The sequence below is a fragment of the Sinocyclocheilus rhinocerous genome, unplaced genomic scaffold (genome assembly GCF_001515625.1).
Source record: "Sinocyclocheilus rhinocerous isolate Xijiao unplaced genomic scaffold, SAMN03320098_v1.1 scaffold97, whole genome shotgun sequence".
Classification (NCBI taxonomy): domain Eukaryota; kingdom Metazoa; phylum Chordata; class Actinopteri; order Cypriniformes; family Cyprinidae; genus Sinocyclocheilus; species Sinocyclocheilus rhinocerous.
In genome coordinates this window covers 1,398,455-1,416,850 of record NW_015666183.1, presented here as the reverse complement: position 1 = coordinate 1,416,850, position 18,396 = coordinate 1,398,455, and the positions used below count along the sequence as shown (strand labels likewise).

Below are 18,396 nucleotides of genomic sequence, written 5' to 3'. Positions count from 1 at the left end.
TATTTTAATGAAAAAGTTTTTTATAGTTTTACATATATTTAAAAATATATATTATATTTAGATTGAATATTTAATAGCACAATTTATTGGCACATTTCCATTTTTTTCTGAGAGAAAAGATGAAATAATACAGAAAATGTTGCACGCAGGATTCGAACTTGCTTTGCCCATATGCACTAATCACTAGGCCATGACTCCAGCATGCTTTTTAAATATATTTTTGTTATTTTAATTATGTTAGCACATAAGAAAAGTTTACATTATTCACATTATTAATTCACATTAATTACATTAAATTACACAATATGTATATATGTAAATATATATTTAATGTAAATATAACGTAAATATATAATGTAAATATATAATGTAAATATATTTCTATGTAAATGTTCTTAATAAATACAATTATTTTATTAACAATTTTTAAAATAAAAATATTTTGCATAAAGCCAGAAGACTTTTATTCTTATATTTATATTTAATAGCTCTTTGTGCCACTTTACAACTTTTGGCTGGAAAAGGGGCCATTACTCCGGCATGCTTTTTAATTCATTTTTGATAGTTCTTTTTTTTTTCTTTGCATTTTTATTAATATATGTGTATCAAAAGTTTGTTTTTCTATTAAAAAAGAGGCTGGATATATAAAGAATATACTGTACATCGTAGGTATCAAACTGAATGGATCAAACTGTATGTTATTTTTCTAATTATTACTAAAATACACAGCATTAGGATCCTGTATTGTTTTTATGATGTTTTTTTTTTTATTAAATTTTATTATGCATTTTGATTAAATTGCGTTAAATTTCAAGTGCTTATTTTTAATTACAAGGTTGTATAGTTTCAGGAATGCATAAAGCCAGAAAACTTCATATTTATGATTATAATAGCTCACTTTGTTGGCATTATTCCACTTTTGTCTGTGAGAAAAGAAAAATACAGGAAATGTCGTAAGCTGGACTCGAACACGCTTTCACTATTTGCATATATGCCTATATGTTCATGTTTCCCATCTTTACTTATATCAATAATTGCGTATCAATATTGAGTTTTTCTATTAAAACAAGGCTTAAATAAAAGAACACAACTCTATCATAACATCACATATCCATTTTCACACTGTAACATACATGATCTGAGGGCCTGTGTAGACTTTCCTTATTTAATTGAAATAAAAGAGTGATGTCTATTAATCCCCCAAACAATTGATTTAATCCAACTTCTCATAGATCGTCTGTTAGAGATCAACGCCAAAGGATCTGTGTGAGCTTATCTAGGATAATATATTACTTAGCAAAATGTCTTCGACCATCTGCACTGAAAAAAAAAACTAAAAACCACACTCTCTCCTGCAAACAAGAGAAAGACCCAACATTACCATGAGCGAAAGCAGAAATCAAATGCACGGCCACATGTTTTACAAAAAGCCTTATAATTGTCATAGAGAAGGAAGCTATGATTGTATTCCTCCCAACTCTTTTTGATGTGATTACACAAATTCTCCTTTGTGTACATTAAAGCTTTAGGGCCAGTGTGGGTAAAAGAAAAAAAAGCTCCCACTCTCTTGTTGTTGTGCCACCAGAGGAAACACAGTTCTCTGTGCCAAAAAGTGTCTTTTGATGTTACTCCTCTTTTTCATACACAAATCACAGTTGTTTCAGAATGACCACATTAAATACCTTTTTCTGAGTGGTCTAATTTGATTACCTTTGTGGATGATGCCAGGGGCCGGCTGGGGGGCAGGGCCTCGCCGTTGTCTCGGCAACGGGTGGAGAGGTTGAGGATGGCTGCGGATGCGATGTTGGACTGGAGGGCGTTGCTTTGGGCTTTATGGCGACTGGGGCTGTTGTCTCCGGTCATGATCATACGACCACCAGAAGCCAGAAAACAGGGGAACTGAGCGGCTGGAAACGGTGGGAATAGATAGAATTGAGAGAGAGACGGAGAGATCGTAACTGATCATATTATGCAGAGAGGATATTTATATATATATATATATATATAAATATGGGGGGGTTGACAGAAAAGACTTTAAATTTTTCTAAAGAAAATGTGAATGGTGTTTTCACATGCAAATGAAGCTAGGGTGTTGCTATGCAATTGCCAAGATGTTCTGAGTGTTTTCAGCGTTGTTATGTGGTTGCTAGGGCGTTCTAGGTGGTTGATTATTGGCCCAAATCAGGGTGCTTGATAAAGACTGAAGAGAGCAGATTGTATGGCACAAACAAATGACTGTACATGTACATGCACTAAGTCACACATGATGACACTGACAACAACTTATTTTTATAAACAGTAATGCCAGTGCATGCTGGGTAACCTTTGATTTGAAACAGAATAGACACTCACAGTCAGGAAAGTGTGAAGATTCGTGACTCTGGTCGGATGCCATCTGAGCCTGCTTGCCAAAGACCTGGGCATCAAAACTGGCGTAGTCAAAAAAGTGTCTTTTGATGTTACTCCTCTTTTTCATACACAAATCACAGTTGTTTCAGAATGACCACATTAAATACCTTTTTCTGAGTGGTCTAATTTGATTACCTTTGTGGATGATGCCAGGGGCCGGCTGGGGGGCAGGGCCTCGCCGTTGTCTCGGCAACGGGTGGAGAGGTTGAGGATGGCTGCGGATGCGATGTTGGACTGGAGGGCGTTGCTTTGGGCTTTATGGCGACTGGGGCTGTTGTCTCCGGTCATGATCATACGACCACCAGAAGCCAGAAAACAGGGGAACTGAGCGGCTGGAAACGGTGGGAATAGATAGAATTGAGAGAGAGACGGAGAGATCGTAACTGATCATATTATGCAGAGAGGAACTACAAACTCACATCTATGTAGAAGGCAGGTTTAAAAAGTATTATACTGACTGTATTATTAATAAGCAATATTATTACACATTTGTATTTATCATTCAGTTACACACACACAAACACACATATATATATATATGTTATTATTCAATTTATCTACAAATGGCTTACTACACTGTATTTTAACAATTAGTTATACAAAAAGATCAATTTAAATCTGTCTTGCGCTCACTCGCTCTCTCTCTCTATAAATAAAATCATTATTAATATTATTTATATACATTACCATTTTTATTATAGATTTTATAGATTAATTGATCATATACATGTATAATTTGAATAATGTATAAGTAAATATGAATAATAAATTAATTATTATGTATTTCATACATTATGTAATTAAATTCATAAGAAAATGTAACATTATATATATACTATAACATTACATATATATTATATAGTATGTGACCTGGGCGTCAAAACTGGCGTAGTCAAAATGGCCTTTAGTGTACTTGTCCATGTCTTTGGCCATGCTGGCCTGCAACGCTGCCATAGGATGTGCAAATCTGTACGTGAAGTCAAATTTCTTCATGTTTCCTAAAGGTCTAAAGAGAGAAAAAGAAAACACTGGGACTTCAGAATTACACTAATGTTTTGAAAACATGTTTGTGTTGCTGCTTATTCTTTATCATAAGAAATCACACACTTTAATAAATCATTCCCCAACATATTAGATTTAATTATATCATTTAAAGCTCCGAAAGAATGAACAGGTGAGATTGCCTATTATTATCTTTCAGAAAGAATACTTGTGAACTTATTTTCAGCTTGCTTGATTGTAAAGGAATATATAAAGTATAAGAGCTGCTCCTGGATGAAGGTTTCTTACCTCGTCATCCTCTCTGCCGTCTGTCTGCAATTTGCGGGATCCTCCTGCGGTTTGGAGATCTTCTCTGCAGCAGCTATCGGGCAGCCTGAGAGACTGTGTGAAAACAGACATCAGAAGTTAGTCTCTTCTGGGTTGTTAACTTTATCTGAATTGAATTCGGGTGCACTGAAGTAATTGTACAATTAAAAAGAATCCAATAGCTTCTATGCAATAAACATCTCAGTGTTTTATAGTCTAGTTTAAGTGTCACTGGATTTTTCCTGATAGAGCGAAACTTCATGATTCTTTTTAAATAAATATCCAGGTTTCATTGCAAGCGCATCTCTTTTTGGGGTAAATTAATGTTTCTGATGCTTTAAGGTGGTTTAAGTCAGTGGAACCGTGCAAAATAGAGTAACACTGCATTTTCTTTGGGTCAAATTCTGGATGTAGTCAAGTGGTAATGTTATTATAAACCACTCATTTCATCCCCCCCCGCGAATACATATCTATGCAAATCTGCTTACAGTGAGCAAGAAGGATTGCAAAGAAATTAATAGTGTAATTGGAGTATAACTGAATGCTGAGTAAAACCTGTTGTTACCTGAAATAAAATAAACTTTAACTGAAATAAAATATTTTTAAAAATTACTATATAGTTAAAAAAAAAAAAAAATCAGCCAGTTCAGCCAAGGCAACATTTCTCATTTTCATTTAGTGCAACTTAATGTACTAAAAATAAAAATAATAAATTAATAAATACACATATAAATAAATAAAGACATATAAAAAAATAAATAAATAAAAAGACAAAAACACAACAAAATCACCAAAGCTTTAAATAAAAATTTTAAAAGTAAATATAAAAATAAATACTAATTCACAGTATTAATAAAAACTCTCACTGTATCTTAAAGATACTAAAACATCACTTGTATAATCAAGCTGTTTTCACTGTGCTGACCTTCTATGCGTGCTACGGTTACTGTTGACATGACCTCTTCCTGTACAGCCAGGGGTCGGACACTTGAGGACGTTTTCGTGCATGGCGAGGACTGTAAGAAACAACAGAATCATGTTTATCAAGAGAACAATTGTATAGTAAGAATGGACATTTTATTGAAGAAACAGTAATTCAGCATTTAGTGGAATTCAACTTTTCATGCTAAATAAAGTTTCCCATGCCATTCTCTGCAACTTAAAATTAGGGTCTCGCTTCAAATATGGACATGCAAAAACATCATGACTACAAACACATTTTGATTACCATTTAAGAGACACACACATATTGTCGAAGTCCTATCCTTAGTAACTTTTTTTAGTCTGTTCATAATTAGTTTGGAGGATGAGCCTGTCTATTTAGGCTGCATCCGCAGGTCCTTTGATTCGCAGAATGCTGCCTCTGGTTTAGGAGTACATGCTTTCATATTGGAGGGAAAAAAAGGAAAAAAACTTAATTACATTTTCTGTTCCTTTTGTCACATCACTGTTTAATGGTGAATGTTTGTTGTGCTACTCTCAAATGGAGAAAACAGCAAGTGAAAAGTTGTTTCCAGAATGCATTTTTAATTTGCCTACAGCAGGAAATCAAACCTCACTTGTGTTGATGACTAAAAAGTTTCTTTGGGAAAAAAATTTAAAAAAAAGTTTTTTTTGTTTTTTCAGCTTGGTGCAACATTAAGTGGTTTCTACTGGAAGGCTCAAGATAAGAGGTAAATAGATAATTAACATGCAAATTACATTGAAATCTTGAAAAATGACACTTCAAATTGTGTTTAGTCTATGTTTATCATATATATATTTTTTAAAATATTTATCACATCTCCTGTAATAAACAATGGTAATTTTTCACTTTTTGGAGGAAAATTTAGCAATTAGCTTTGAACTTACAAAAATAAAAAGAGATGGATTGCTTCTGAATTAAAATGCTCAAATAGTGACAAGTTTAGTAATAAAAAAAGTGACCAGTGACCAGTTTGGTAATAAAGATAATTTCATATAATAATGTAAAAAATGTCTAAATTAATAACATCATAACCATAAATAAACTTCTTTGGGAAAACCTTTTTTTTTTTAACTAATTATTTTCTTTAAAATATATGTGTAAAAAATGATAATAATTACTAATTGCATTTATTAATACCAAATAAATATGATGTATTTTAAGTAAGGTGTAATTTTCCTGAATTTTTTACCTTTTTTATAAATGTATTGTTACATTAAAATATAAAGTCTGGCTCAAATTCTGCGTAATTTGGAGTAATACTGAAACATTTTTGTTTATGTTAATATAAAAAAAAAAAAGTTTTTTTTTTTGGCAAATGTAGCACTTCATCACTCTTAAAATTTAGGAAAAAAATTAGAATAAAAATTGAATTTAAAAATAAAGTTAAAGCTTAAATAATACATCCTAGAATATATATTTAAAAATGTTCTATAAAAGGGAAGAATCTTACATTTTCTATCACAGAAAAAAATAACTATTAGATATTTTTGTAGCATACATTTAAACTGATACACTTCATGTTATGTCTCGTTGCAGAAATGTTCTGAACATAATAGAGCCTGGTTAGTTAAGCAATCACCATATAATCTTTTGTCCCTCAGTATCTGTACAACTAAACCTTGATCATTAGTATGGCATGAATATTTATGGGCTGAAAATGATCACAGTGTTGTAATCACTAATTGTATTTGTTCTGTTTGTATTGTGCTGCTGTGAAGGGAGGAAATGTGTCTAATGTCCTCAGGAAGTGATGCGTAACATGAGAACAGACTCACTCTCTGGGGGCACTCTGACTTTGTGGGGACATCCTGATAGACTCCGGTGATGAGGGTAGAGGCCTGTCACATGACCCGTCCCATCACAGCCCGGGGTCGGACATTTGATGTCTTTCTTTTCTGTCTGAAGGGAATCTATAACACACACACACACACAAACAGTAAAACAGTGCTCTTGAAGAACATATAGTTACAGTTAATCCCATCCAGTCTGGTTTCTCTATGTAAGCTGAAGCGCATCCTGTGAAAGCATGTTGGGTGTGTATGTATTCATCCGTGACATTAGTTAAGGCTGCAGTCTTAACTCAGGGCACTGGTTTCTTAGCGCTGATCCATAGAGAGATTATCTTCAGAGATTACCCATTAAACAGCAGTCATCGCAAGAATCAGAGTGCTTACAGCTCACATCAGAGATACTTTACTAGGATTTATGACTTAATTTATGCTCATGGTAAAATATCTGGCTGATACAGATAAAAATCCAGCGTTTCGTGTTACAGAGATGTCATCAGAAGATTGCATAAAACATGTTGGTTATTTACCATTAAATATTTTGTTGGCAAAATGTTTTTAGCACTTAAGAGGATTTTATTTATCTATCCCTCTGGGCTAGAATCTCTCTATGTCTCTTTCTTTTTATGTGTTGATACTGCAACATTCCAGTCTTATTGCGAAAATGCATATAATATAAAACACACCACCAACACATAAATCTAAAGAAGTTTTTACAGACCAAATACAACAAGAAATGGTACCACTTTACAATGAGATCCTATTTGTTAATGCATTACCTAACAATGAGCTACACATTTGTTGCAGTGTTTATTACACTTTGTTAATGTTAATTAATAAAAATACTGTTCATTGTTAGTTTATGTTAGCATTACTAATGTAGTTAGCTAATGTTAACAAATGGAACCTTATTGTAAAGTGTTGTCAAAGAAATACGACAGAGTAGTTTCTTTTGGAGTGAATGAATATGAATTTACGATTAATAGTGTAAATGACATTACTTAACAAGCAACAAGAAATTACATATTTTTCCTTAGTGAATTAGTGAAACACTGCATCGCCAATGTGGACGAAATATCGCGCAATATACTTAAAGCCTACTATACAGCACCAAAAGACTGCTACTACTAAACATACAGCGCAACTATTTTTTTTCAGAAATATAGGCTATACAGCGTGACTAGTTCAGTCCTACCACCGAATTAATCTTAGCCAGTTATTTTTAGCGAATCCAAAACATATACAGTGCAACTAGTGACATCTGACTGCCAAATGAGCCAGTTCTTTTTAGCTAATAAGAAGCATATACCGCACAACCAGTAACGTCCGACTGAATCACTCTCGAGTGTATACTTCACTTTTTACGTGTACGCGAGGGACACGTACTGTTACTACTGTACGCGCACTATGCAATTTTTGTAACCACGCATACTTTGTACACGCAGGTCACACTTGCGCATTGAATTTGTTTTGTAGTATACAGTTGTTCCACAAGGTGGAAACACTGGCCCAGGCCGTTGTTTCAAAGTAGAAAGAGACTGCAACAACAATAGATGGCTGCATTTACAAGCCAAGCGAGAGGGTAGGGATAGCCCAGCTTTTGGTTTAAAAGAGTTCATAAATATTTGTTATTAGTCATAATTTATGGAGAAAATAAAGCAGACAACTGGACATGAATGAAGCTTTCAAGAGCGCATGTGTCGACCGCTTGTGTCAAATGGAGTACACTTTGAAAGGCTATGCGTTCGAATGTACGCTAGCATATGCGTACAAAAAGTAAGTATACTTTGGGCTTAATGAGCCATTTACAAGTGAATCAGAAACACGTACAGAGCAACAAGTCTGACCGCTGAATAAATAACTCTGAGTCGGTTCTTTTTAACGAATCAGAAACATACAGCGCGACCAGTGTAGTTCAATTCCAGAATGAATGACTCTAATGAGCCGGTTCTTTTTAGTGAATCAAACACAAACATACTACGCCCAGCGTAGTCCAACTCCTGTCCTTTTAGTGAATCAAATGCATACAGTACAACCACTGTAGTGCGATTCGCAAACAAACGACTCTAGTTCATTTCAATGAATCAAACACTTACTGTGCGACCAGCGTTGTCCGACTTCTGATCAAATGAGTCTGTTCATTTTAGTGAATCTAAAGCATGCAGTGCAACCACTGTAGTGCGATTCGCAAACAAATGACTAGTTCTTTTTAGTGAATCAAACACATAGAACTAACTGTGAGTTACTGATTGGTTGATCATATGATAACATGTATTTAAAGATACCTAAATGAAGTTAATGAATGAAATACATTACCAAATTTTCTTTCTTTGTTTAGCATTGTTGGACTGTTATTGGATTGCCTTCATTAGACTTTATTTATGCCTCTTTAAAGTCTAATTAAAGGGGTCATATGATGCTTTTTTTAAAGATCATTATTTTGTGTATTTGGTGTAACAGAATATGTTGACATGCTTTAATGTTCAAAAAACACATTATTTTTCAAATACTGTACATTATTGTAGGTCCTCTATGCCCCGCCTCTCTCAAACGCTTCGTTTTCTACAAAGTCCCTCCTTCCGACAAGCGCAGTCTGCTCTGATTGGCCAGCTGACCCAGTGCATTGTGATTGGCCGAACACCGCAAGCACTCGTCGGAAATGTAACGCCCCTTACCATAATCGCGAGCTTCATCTTTCAAAATAAATGTAAAGACAGTAAATAATGTCATTAGTTTTACCATCAGTTCAAGCCTGAAAGGGGAACAGAGTCGCGTGACAGACACAGTGATGAAGCTGGTATGTGTTTGCAGTACACAAGCCACGGTTAAGACAGCTGACTCTACTGTGATGTGACGCTGTCTCTCTCTCTCTCTCACACACGCACACACACACGATGTGCAAAACTCTGCATTTGAACAGTCAATAGCAAATACTTAAACTAATAACTAAACAGTAGCTGATTCAGAAGCGCCAGATTGTCATAGCAAAGGCAGAATGACCTCTTCTCCTAGGTTCACGAAACGGTCGTCCATAAAATGCATTGCTGTTCTGTTGTAAGTAATCTTAAAGATTCCTAAATGCATCTACTTTCGGAAGGCTAAATAAAGTGCTTTTGCTTTCGCCTAGAAACACACAGCGTCTCCTTGACATGGCTGCTTCAACACTAACTGCTGTTCCTGAAACCACGCCTTCTTTCTTTGCGTGATCATTTGGGCGCATTATGCAAATATTTCCACATGGTGATGTAGATATGTGGGGGCGTGTTAGAATGAGCCGTTTTAGGGGGGCGTGGCAGAGTCTTAACTTTGATAAAGAATATCTCTTTGGTTTTGAGACTTTAGTCTTTGCAACTTCAGGGATCTTATCTATGCACAATCAGCTTGTAACACTCCAAAGAGAAAGGAAAACTTGAAATCGCATCATATGACCCCTTTAAAAGTCTATTCAAACACATCTTTTGCAAGAATTGTTTTAAAAGTATTTATTATTGGAATCATTCCATCATTTGCTAATTGTATTTCTTTATTCCAAATATTCATTCCCTTAGTACTAAAAGAATTGTAAATGAAACCATTGAGGAACTAGAATTTTTTGCAGAATTCAAACTATTAAAAATCAGTGAAAATGTGATGAAGCTCTGGTGAATCTCACCTTTGCTGCTGTGGTACATGGCTCGAGCGTCTATCTCCAGCATCCTCTGCTGTCTCCGTTCGTGGTTCATCTGCTCCAGGAGGAAGCGGTCCATGTCTTTGTAGGCACTGTGGAGGACCTGTCTATGTTCAGACTGCAGCACCATGGCCTGCTCTAGAAGACTGAGGTTCAGTCGGGCCCTGTCCAGCTCCAGACGTCTGGCCACCAGACCTGGACCCCAAACATCTCCTCGCTCCTCCATCCTGGGCGTCTGGAGCTCCTCCTCACTGTCGCTGAACTCTCTTGCAGAGCCATACTCCTCCATAAAGGTCCCTGCACTGTTTCTGTTCATGTAAGCAGAAAGAGCGTCTTCGTGCAGCTGCTGTCCAATCCGGAGTCTCTTCATAAGAGCATCGTCTGCAGGTGGACTGGGGCTGTGATGGATCCCGTTGACCTTCGTTAGGGACGGAGGAGCGCTCCATTCTTCTTCATCTGCCTCTGTGTCTGGAGACAGGTGATAACTGGCTCTGATCTCTTCTTGGTTTTTGTCTTCAAAGTCCTGGCTGTGTTCCTCCTCCTCCTCTTGCTCATTCTGGTGTTCGGATATCTGAGCCGCCAGGTCTGGCGAACCTTCACTCGTTCGTTCTGACCATGACAACAAGTGGTGAGACTTTGCGTTGTGATAGATAGTGTCTTCCAGAACATCACCACCATTGAGGTCCTCATCTGAGACACAGAAGAACGGACAGAGCTTAAATTGATGGATCATCTGCAAGAGCTCATTACATGATTGTGTGTTTGGAGGGAAAATACTAACAGATGGTTTCCCAAGCCTTCAGAATCACAAGTTGTGACAAACATGACAACTTGAGGGAAGTGAAGGGAAACACTAAATATTAAAAACCCTAAAAAAGTAAATCATTCATCACATTTCAAATGGTCAAATGAAAAACACATACAATTAATACAATTATTAAAATAATTTAAAAATGATATAAATGGGAAAATAAAAAATGAAAAATTATGTCAAATAAACATAAAAAAAATGTGAAGGGAAGTACAAAATATGACAAACCTCAATAAATAAGTAGATAGAAAAAGCATTTCAAATGTCACTCTTTGGTCAAATGAAAAACAAATACAATTAATACAATTATTACATTTATTTAAAAAATATAAATGGGAAAATAAAAAATGAAAGATATTGTCAAGAAAACACTATGACTTAAAAAATTTAGATAGATAGATAGACAGACAGATAGGGAAAATAAAGCTTGACAAGAAAAAGCATTTCAAATGTGAGTCTTTGGTTAAATGAAAAACAAATAAAATTAATAAAATAATTTAATTTTAAAATGATCAAAATGGCAAAATGAGAAAACAAGAGATAAAACATTAAAAAAAACATCAAGAGAGTTTTACACGTATCCCAAGTGCATAAAAATATTTTTGTCAAAAACGCCATCTAGTTTCCATCCAAAGTTCAGATTACTAACTGAAATCTATACATAACTTGACCTTAAAAAATAAATAAATAACATATATAAAATGTATAAATATTTATAAATAAATAAATAAACATTTCCCCTTCTAATTTAATCTGCCATCTGTTCAATTTACGTAACAGCATTTTTTTTTTTTTTTATGTACAGAAAAAAATGTTTCCACATTCACAATGGATATAAGACTACATGATATAAAGCTGTAAACGCTAATCAGAAAGAAGCACGATTTGCTATACTACTGTACTACTTTTGATAAATCCGTAAAGCTTATTTGACTGGGGTTTATAGTGTGAATAATTCCTTTTTTGACAAATCTCAGACCTTTTATCCTTTAAAATCACCTTTAAACGACTCACTGGAATCGCAAAAGACCCGATTATATTAAGTAATCGAGTCAATGATTAACAAAAGAAACTATCAGCTGGATTGATTTACAATCCACTACTGATCTCTCTGAAACTTACCCGCCGGGGTTAAAGCTCTTTGGGCACCAGGGTTTAAAGTTCAAAATACAGCGTAAGCACAAGATACATCTATCCTCTTAGAGAGCCTTATGCCACCCTCCGAACCATATGCAACCACTGAGTTGATTAGATATTAAGAGCATTTTGGCTGCCGCCACATGTGGTTTCAGGGGCTTCTAATGGGATCATACTGCCTTAACAAACAGTTGCTAGTCTTAAAGAGCATATAAAGTAGTCCTGCTTTTAATCCCCCCAAAAACATCCCTAAATGGGGGATAGAGAGCTCAGTGGCATTTACAATCTCACCCGTCTCTTGCCAAAAATGGAAACCAGGCTTTGAGGGGTTAGAGTGTGCTTGCCGATGCGTTCATACCATGCCAAACTCCGGCATAATGTCGCAGAGGTCTACTTTGGCGCTGTACGAATGCGAAGGCATAATGCTAGCGCACAACCTAAATTTTGATTCTGTTTGTGCAGATAATTATAGTTTTTATGCATGATGCTTGAGGAAAGGGTGGATAATCTCATCTGTTTTATTTTTGGAATTGCATCCAATTGTATGCGTGTCGAATGTTACAGCACTGATTCTTGAGAGATGAAACGTGTCCCACACTTTTAAATCAACATTGATATTAATCAGAACGGATCACTAGAATGTTCTTTACACAAATTAGCCATTTCATCCGAGTTATATTTTCACTCACCAAGCCACTCTCAGTAAAAAATAACTGACATGCAAATATGTATCTTTAAAAATATATATATTCATTAACAAATACACATACACTGCAAAAAATAATTTTCTGACTCAAATATTTCAGTACAAATATTTTAACATTCATTAATCAAGATACATTTACTTGAGAAGTAAGATCAGGTTAGTCTTCATCCTGAATGTTTTATTTTTCTATATTTCTATTATAGGAACTCCAGAAAAACAAAACGACTACAAAACATCTGGGACTAAATGTGATCATTTTGTCAACAACCTCAGATTTTCCATGAGATGCTGCTGACATTATAAAAGATGGAGCTGAAAATCAGTTTGAAACCATCCTGTAGTCTCAATTTACTCTTAATCATAGTTGAATGCTCCATTTATTATAAATATCCAAAATGACAGTACTTATTATGTTTGTATCTGATGGTGTTGACCCATACAGAGCGATAGGAAAGGGAAAAAATCCTTTTTTTTTTTTTTTTAATATGCACCAAAACATAAACAAATTTAACTTTAATAATTTTAATTTCTGATCTCAAGAATCAGTAGCCCACCAATAATGCAAAAACAAGCAGGAACATGAAGCATCTGGACGCCCAAACCCAATAGATTCCACAACGAATGCACTTAAAAGCGTCCGATTTTCCTGATTTTCTCGCTTTTGTCAGCAGTTTGAGGTGTGAAAACCCAAAGCGGTCCAGCGCAGATGAAAAGTTCGCCAGTTATGCTAAGACACAATTAACAGAGCAGATGATTAGGAGTTCTCTGCCATCCAGATGGAGATACAGCCCTGACCAAAAAAATAAAAAATACAGAACAGTGAAAAAAAAAAGACTGGAGCGAACAAGGGCGAAAAATGCTTGGATGCAGAGAGTGGTTTGTATTTTGGAACAGGTGAATGGTTTATACTCCAGAATAACCATTACCATTGTGTGTATGGAGACCAGAAGCTTGGCTGGAGTCACACACACACACACACACATACATAACAGCACCAAATGGAAGCCTTACACCCCTTTAATTTCTCCCCTGCCTTTCCTTTTCCCTTTTTTTCCTCATGAAATTCACATACCCCTCTCGTCCCCCTGCAGATCCATTAATTTTGTTACGGTCCCAGTCGCCATTCACTCCCAGTCACACCCCGCGCATTATGTCTTTGAATTGTTTTCTTTTCCACCAGCACTTCTTCAGTAGTGCACTTTGGCAAAACGCAAAGCAAACATGTTGCAAGACAGCAGGGAAATATGACAAATGAGATTTTTTTCTATTGCAACTTCAGAAAATAATACTACAAAAAGAGGAGGGGGGGAAAAAAAAGGTTATGATTATTGTGGGTAATATGAAATCAGAGAAACAAATAAATTCCATTTCCAATGATGCTGTTCAATTTATTGAGCTATTTTGTTGTCCATTTAACAACCCACATGTGTCCAATAATGAGCCGCACACATTATGCCTAATTATGTATATTTGGGCTGCGTTCGATGGTCTAACAAAAGCTTTCGAAAGGGACAATTACGTTTGTTGCTTGGTTACATCGTTAAAAATATACCAAATAAGTGCAGATTATAGGGGTGTGGAGGTACACATGTAAAGCATGGGTATTGTTGCCAACATGCTCATAATTTGATTCATTAGGAGATGGCAGCATTTTGTTTCTAGAAAGGAGACTGCTTTAAAACGTAATATCGACTTTAACGTTTCCGTGCCTTCGTTGCCAAAAATGTTTTGTTGTTGGAGTGTATGATCACTCTCTTTTGTCAACGAGGCGCAATATAATTTGGTGCATTCTATTCTCAGTTACCCTATTTGCATAATTATGCAAGCAACCACACTTGCTTATAAAAAAAGCACTTTTCCAGGCTGCATAATCATCCCGGCGGCAGCTACTTTAACGCCACCGCCAGTTTTTAATCCGGGTTTCAAAGAAGTCGAGCGCAGGAAATCGCCTTAATCTGGACACCGGATGCATGAAACAACGAACGGGAATCGACTGTCGTGAACTTCCCCGGGATGGACGAAGAGACGGATGCGGGGAGGGAGGGGGGAGAGGAGGAGGAGGAGGAGGAGGAGGGAAACAAATATATGAATGCAACAGATGGTAGTTTAAAATTCAGCGTCAATTGTTCATCAAAACAGACAAAACAACAGGACATCTGTCTACCTGCTGGAGTGTCAGTGTTCCTGGGCACGTCTTTGTCCTGAGCGCTTGCCAGGTCTTCCTCGCCGTCCCCCTCGCTGGGGCAGGGACTGGGACTGTAGTGGCGGGGCTTCATCAGAAGCGATTTCCTCTTGTTGACTGGCGCCCCGCAGGCCCCTTCTGCGGCCGCCCGCTTTTTACCCGCTCCGAGATGCAAGCTGAAAGCAGAACACAAGGGTCATTAAATGGATGCGTCGTGTCACAAATCAACTGAGTACGTGATTGGTTGAGGTACAAAGATCTGCCCCGAAAGGTTTCGATTCTTTCCGAGGTCAAAGCTTTGTTTAGACACTTGGAAGTCTTGAAGGTTTTGCCAATATTGACTCTTACAACTAAAAACGGTTCTTTCAGCAAAGAAAAATCTTGTTATAAGGTTCTTGAGTAGCTATATGATGCTTTAAAGAGTAAAAAATGATGTTGCACATTCATAAAATGTGCAAAAAGATGCATTTACAGTTCAAAAAAGTTCAGGATCGGTATAATTTGTATTAATATTTTTATTATTTCTTAAAGTATTTATTTTATGCATTAAACTGATTAAAAGTGACAGTAAAAACTTAAAATGTTACAAAATTCTATTTCAAGTAGGTGCTGTTCTTTTGAACTTTCTATTCGTCTAAGAATTCCGAGAAAAAAAAATTTATCACGGTTTTCACAAAAATATTAAGCAGCACAACTGTTTTCAACACTGATAATAATTTAAAAAAACATTTTGAGCAGCAAATCAGCATATAAAAATGATTTCTGAAGGATCATGTGACTCTGAAGACTGGAGTAATGATGCTGAAAATTCAACTTTACCATCATATAATAAATTACATTTTAAAATATATCCAATTAGAAAACAGTTATTTTAATTTATAATAATCTTTAATAATATTACTGTTTTTACTGTATTTTTTTAAATAAATGAAAATAGACTTCTTTCAGACCCCAATTGAATTGGATTAACAATGGGGTTTCTTAATTCACATTTCTGGTCTTACTGTAAATGATTAGTTGGGACACATTATTCCAAAGACAAAAATATAATCACTAATAATTCAACCTCTGAACCGACTTTCCATTTTGGCCTTCTTATTTTTCAATCCCTCCCCTCCAACCCCTTTTCACCATCCAATCAATTCCCGATGGATCAAATCAAGCCTCTCCCTGCATTTTGTTTCACTGAGCATCCTGTTTCACACACACACAAAAAAAATGTCACGGAAGTAAAATGGGTGGCGAAATGCATTTTGTGCTCTTTGGGGCAGCGAGTTTGTTACAAAACTCATCAGAGCAGCATCTGAAATTCCCTGCAAGATGTGACTAAGAAAATCAGCATCGCAGATCCTCATGTGTGAACTTATGTGTGAACACAGAGTCCAAAACACTCAAGCATGAACTGGCTCATTATTTTCAATGAGAAATCTGTTGCTATTATCAGCTATCACACTGCATAATAAGTAATGATACAGAGAATAAAATGTTTGCTGTAGGCCGATAACATAAAAAAGGTTAGTGTAGCGTTTGACACAAAATGTACAAAGAAATGCACAAAACAACTTGCACTGCATTAAGATAAAGACAATAAATAAGATGCATGCAAAAAATTTACAGTGGCCCCAAAAAGTATTTGGACACTTAAGTCACATTTCATTTATGAAATCATAGACATAAAATATATAAAAAAATAAAATAAAAAAATAAATATAAACAAAAATGAAATAAAATGATATTTGATTATATTATATTATATACAGTTCAAAAGTTTAGGATCAGTGTCATTTTTTAATATGAGTTTTTATTTTTTAAATTATTTACGCATTAAATTGATCCAAAGTGACAGTAAAAACCTTTGTTACAAAATTCTATTTCAAATATGTGCTGTTCTTTTGAACTTTCTATTCATCAAAGAATTCTGAAAATAAAATGTTAATAAAATTAAAATAAAATCTTGTTTCCACAAAAATATTAAACAGCACACTTGAATATTAGCATATATAATAGCAAATCAGCATATTAGAATGATTTCTGAAGGATCATGTGACACTGACGACTGGAGTAATGATGCTGAAAATTCAGCTTTGATCACAGGAATAAATTACATTTTAAAATATATTCAAATAGAAAAGTTATTTTAAATTGTAATAATATTTTACAATATTACTGATTTCACTGTAGATTTTTAAACAAATTAAAATAGAAAAGCATTAAAAATCTTACAGACCCAAACACTTTTAGTGTAAATTTATATATTGTATACATGTATTATATAAAAATCATAAAGTATAAAACACCAAATCAAACAACTTTTATTTTAAAGAAAGATACACAAGTTCACTTTTCAAGCAAAATAGTTCACATGTGATTTAAAATCTGTTGCCAGATGTTAGTGGATCATGTTCTTAGTTAATGTGCTAAACTCACTGACTTCATTCAGCCACTAAAAATCACCAGAATAAAAGTCACTGAGCAAGAGAAAAGCTCTTGATTTGTGTGCAAACACAACTTTAATAGTTTGCATCCAATGCAATTCATTTATTTTTAAGTGCGACTTAAGTGTCCAAATACTGAAATATTACACGTAACTTTTGACAACTGCACGTATGCTGTAAAAGGCATCAGAAAAGCCATATACTGACACTCGGAAGCAGGTAGTGAACTCTGGCTTACCTGGGCGCCTCTGCGATGCAGTCAGGCAGAACTGCAAACAGAAAAAGAGAGAGAAAGAGTAAACACACGTGTTTACATTTCCACCAGCGAGACCGGCCCCTCCAGCACCTGCCTGTGATCCTTCACACACCTCTCGCTTTAATGTCACACTCAGACGGACACAATGACGAAGGCTCCTGGTGACTCGGTGAAAGACGCTTATGATGAGGATATAGCTCGTGTGGCATACAAAACATCAAAAATAAACCTCCTTTTTGTGCTCTGAAAGTATAGCTATGGATAGTAGCAAAAAAAGATGCAAATCCAAACAAAACACAGAGATGCAAATAAGGCTTCAGGTTTTTAAACCGCATGAGAGGATCTGGCCTTGTTCAGTATCAGCTGACTCGATTTAGCTAAGATTTCAAGTAGTGCTGATGGGTAAACAACAGCCCAGCAAACTCAATAAATCACACAGATGAGAGGTGCATGCAGTCATGCCGGTTTGGAACAACACAAAGGCAAGAAAATTATGACAAAATCTTCACTTTTGGAGTGAATTGTCCCTTTAAGGTCAAGCATTCTGGGTAATACCTCTTTTAGGAAGTAGTGCTGACTGTCAAACAGTCAATAGGCAACTAGTTCAGTCTTCATTATAAGATGAAAAAAAAAGACTTAAAATGTGCCATCATTATCTAAAGGAGATATTTTATTATATGACTTTTGTTGGTGCAACACAAAGTAATCAGATCGATTCAGTCTAATAAAAT

At 35.4% G+C, this 18,396-nt stretch overlaps 1 protein-coding gene across 1 annotated transcript in view; it reads right to left on the bottom strand.

Annotated features, from left to right (window-relative positions):
* The window catches only part of LOC107732055 (suppression of tumorigenicity 18 protein-like), a 29,316-nt gene extending 11,442 nt beyond the window's left edge, over positions 1–17,874 (bottom strand). The window contains 10 exon segments of the mRNA XM_016543290.1: positions 1,711–1,907; positions 2,353–2,416; positions 3,280–3,415; positions 3,700–3,792; positions 4,643–4,733; positions 6,460–6,594; positions 10,124–10,828; positions 14,957–15,150; positions 17,648–17,678; positions 17,778–17,874. Coding sequence (XP_016398776.1) covers positions 1,711–1,907; positions 2,353–2,416; positions 3,280–3,415; positions 3,700–3,792; positions 4,643–4,733; positions 6,460–6,594; positions 10,124–10,828; positions 14,957–15,150; positions 17,648–17,678; positions 17,778–17,874 — 1,743 coding nt within the window.
* Between the last annotated feature and the right edge of the window lie 522 nt (positions 17,875–18,396).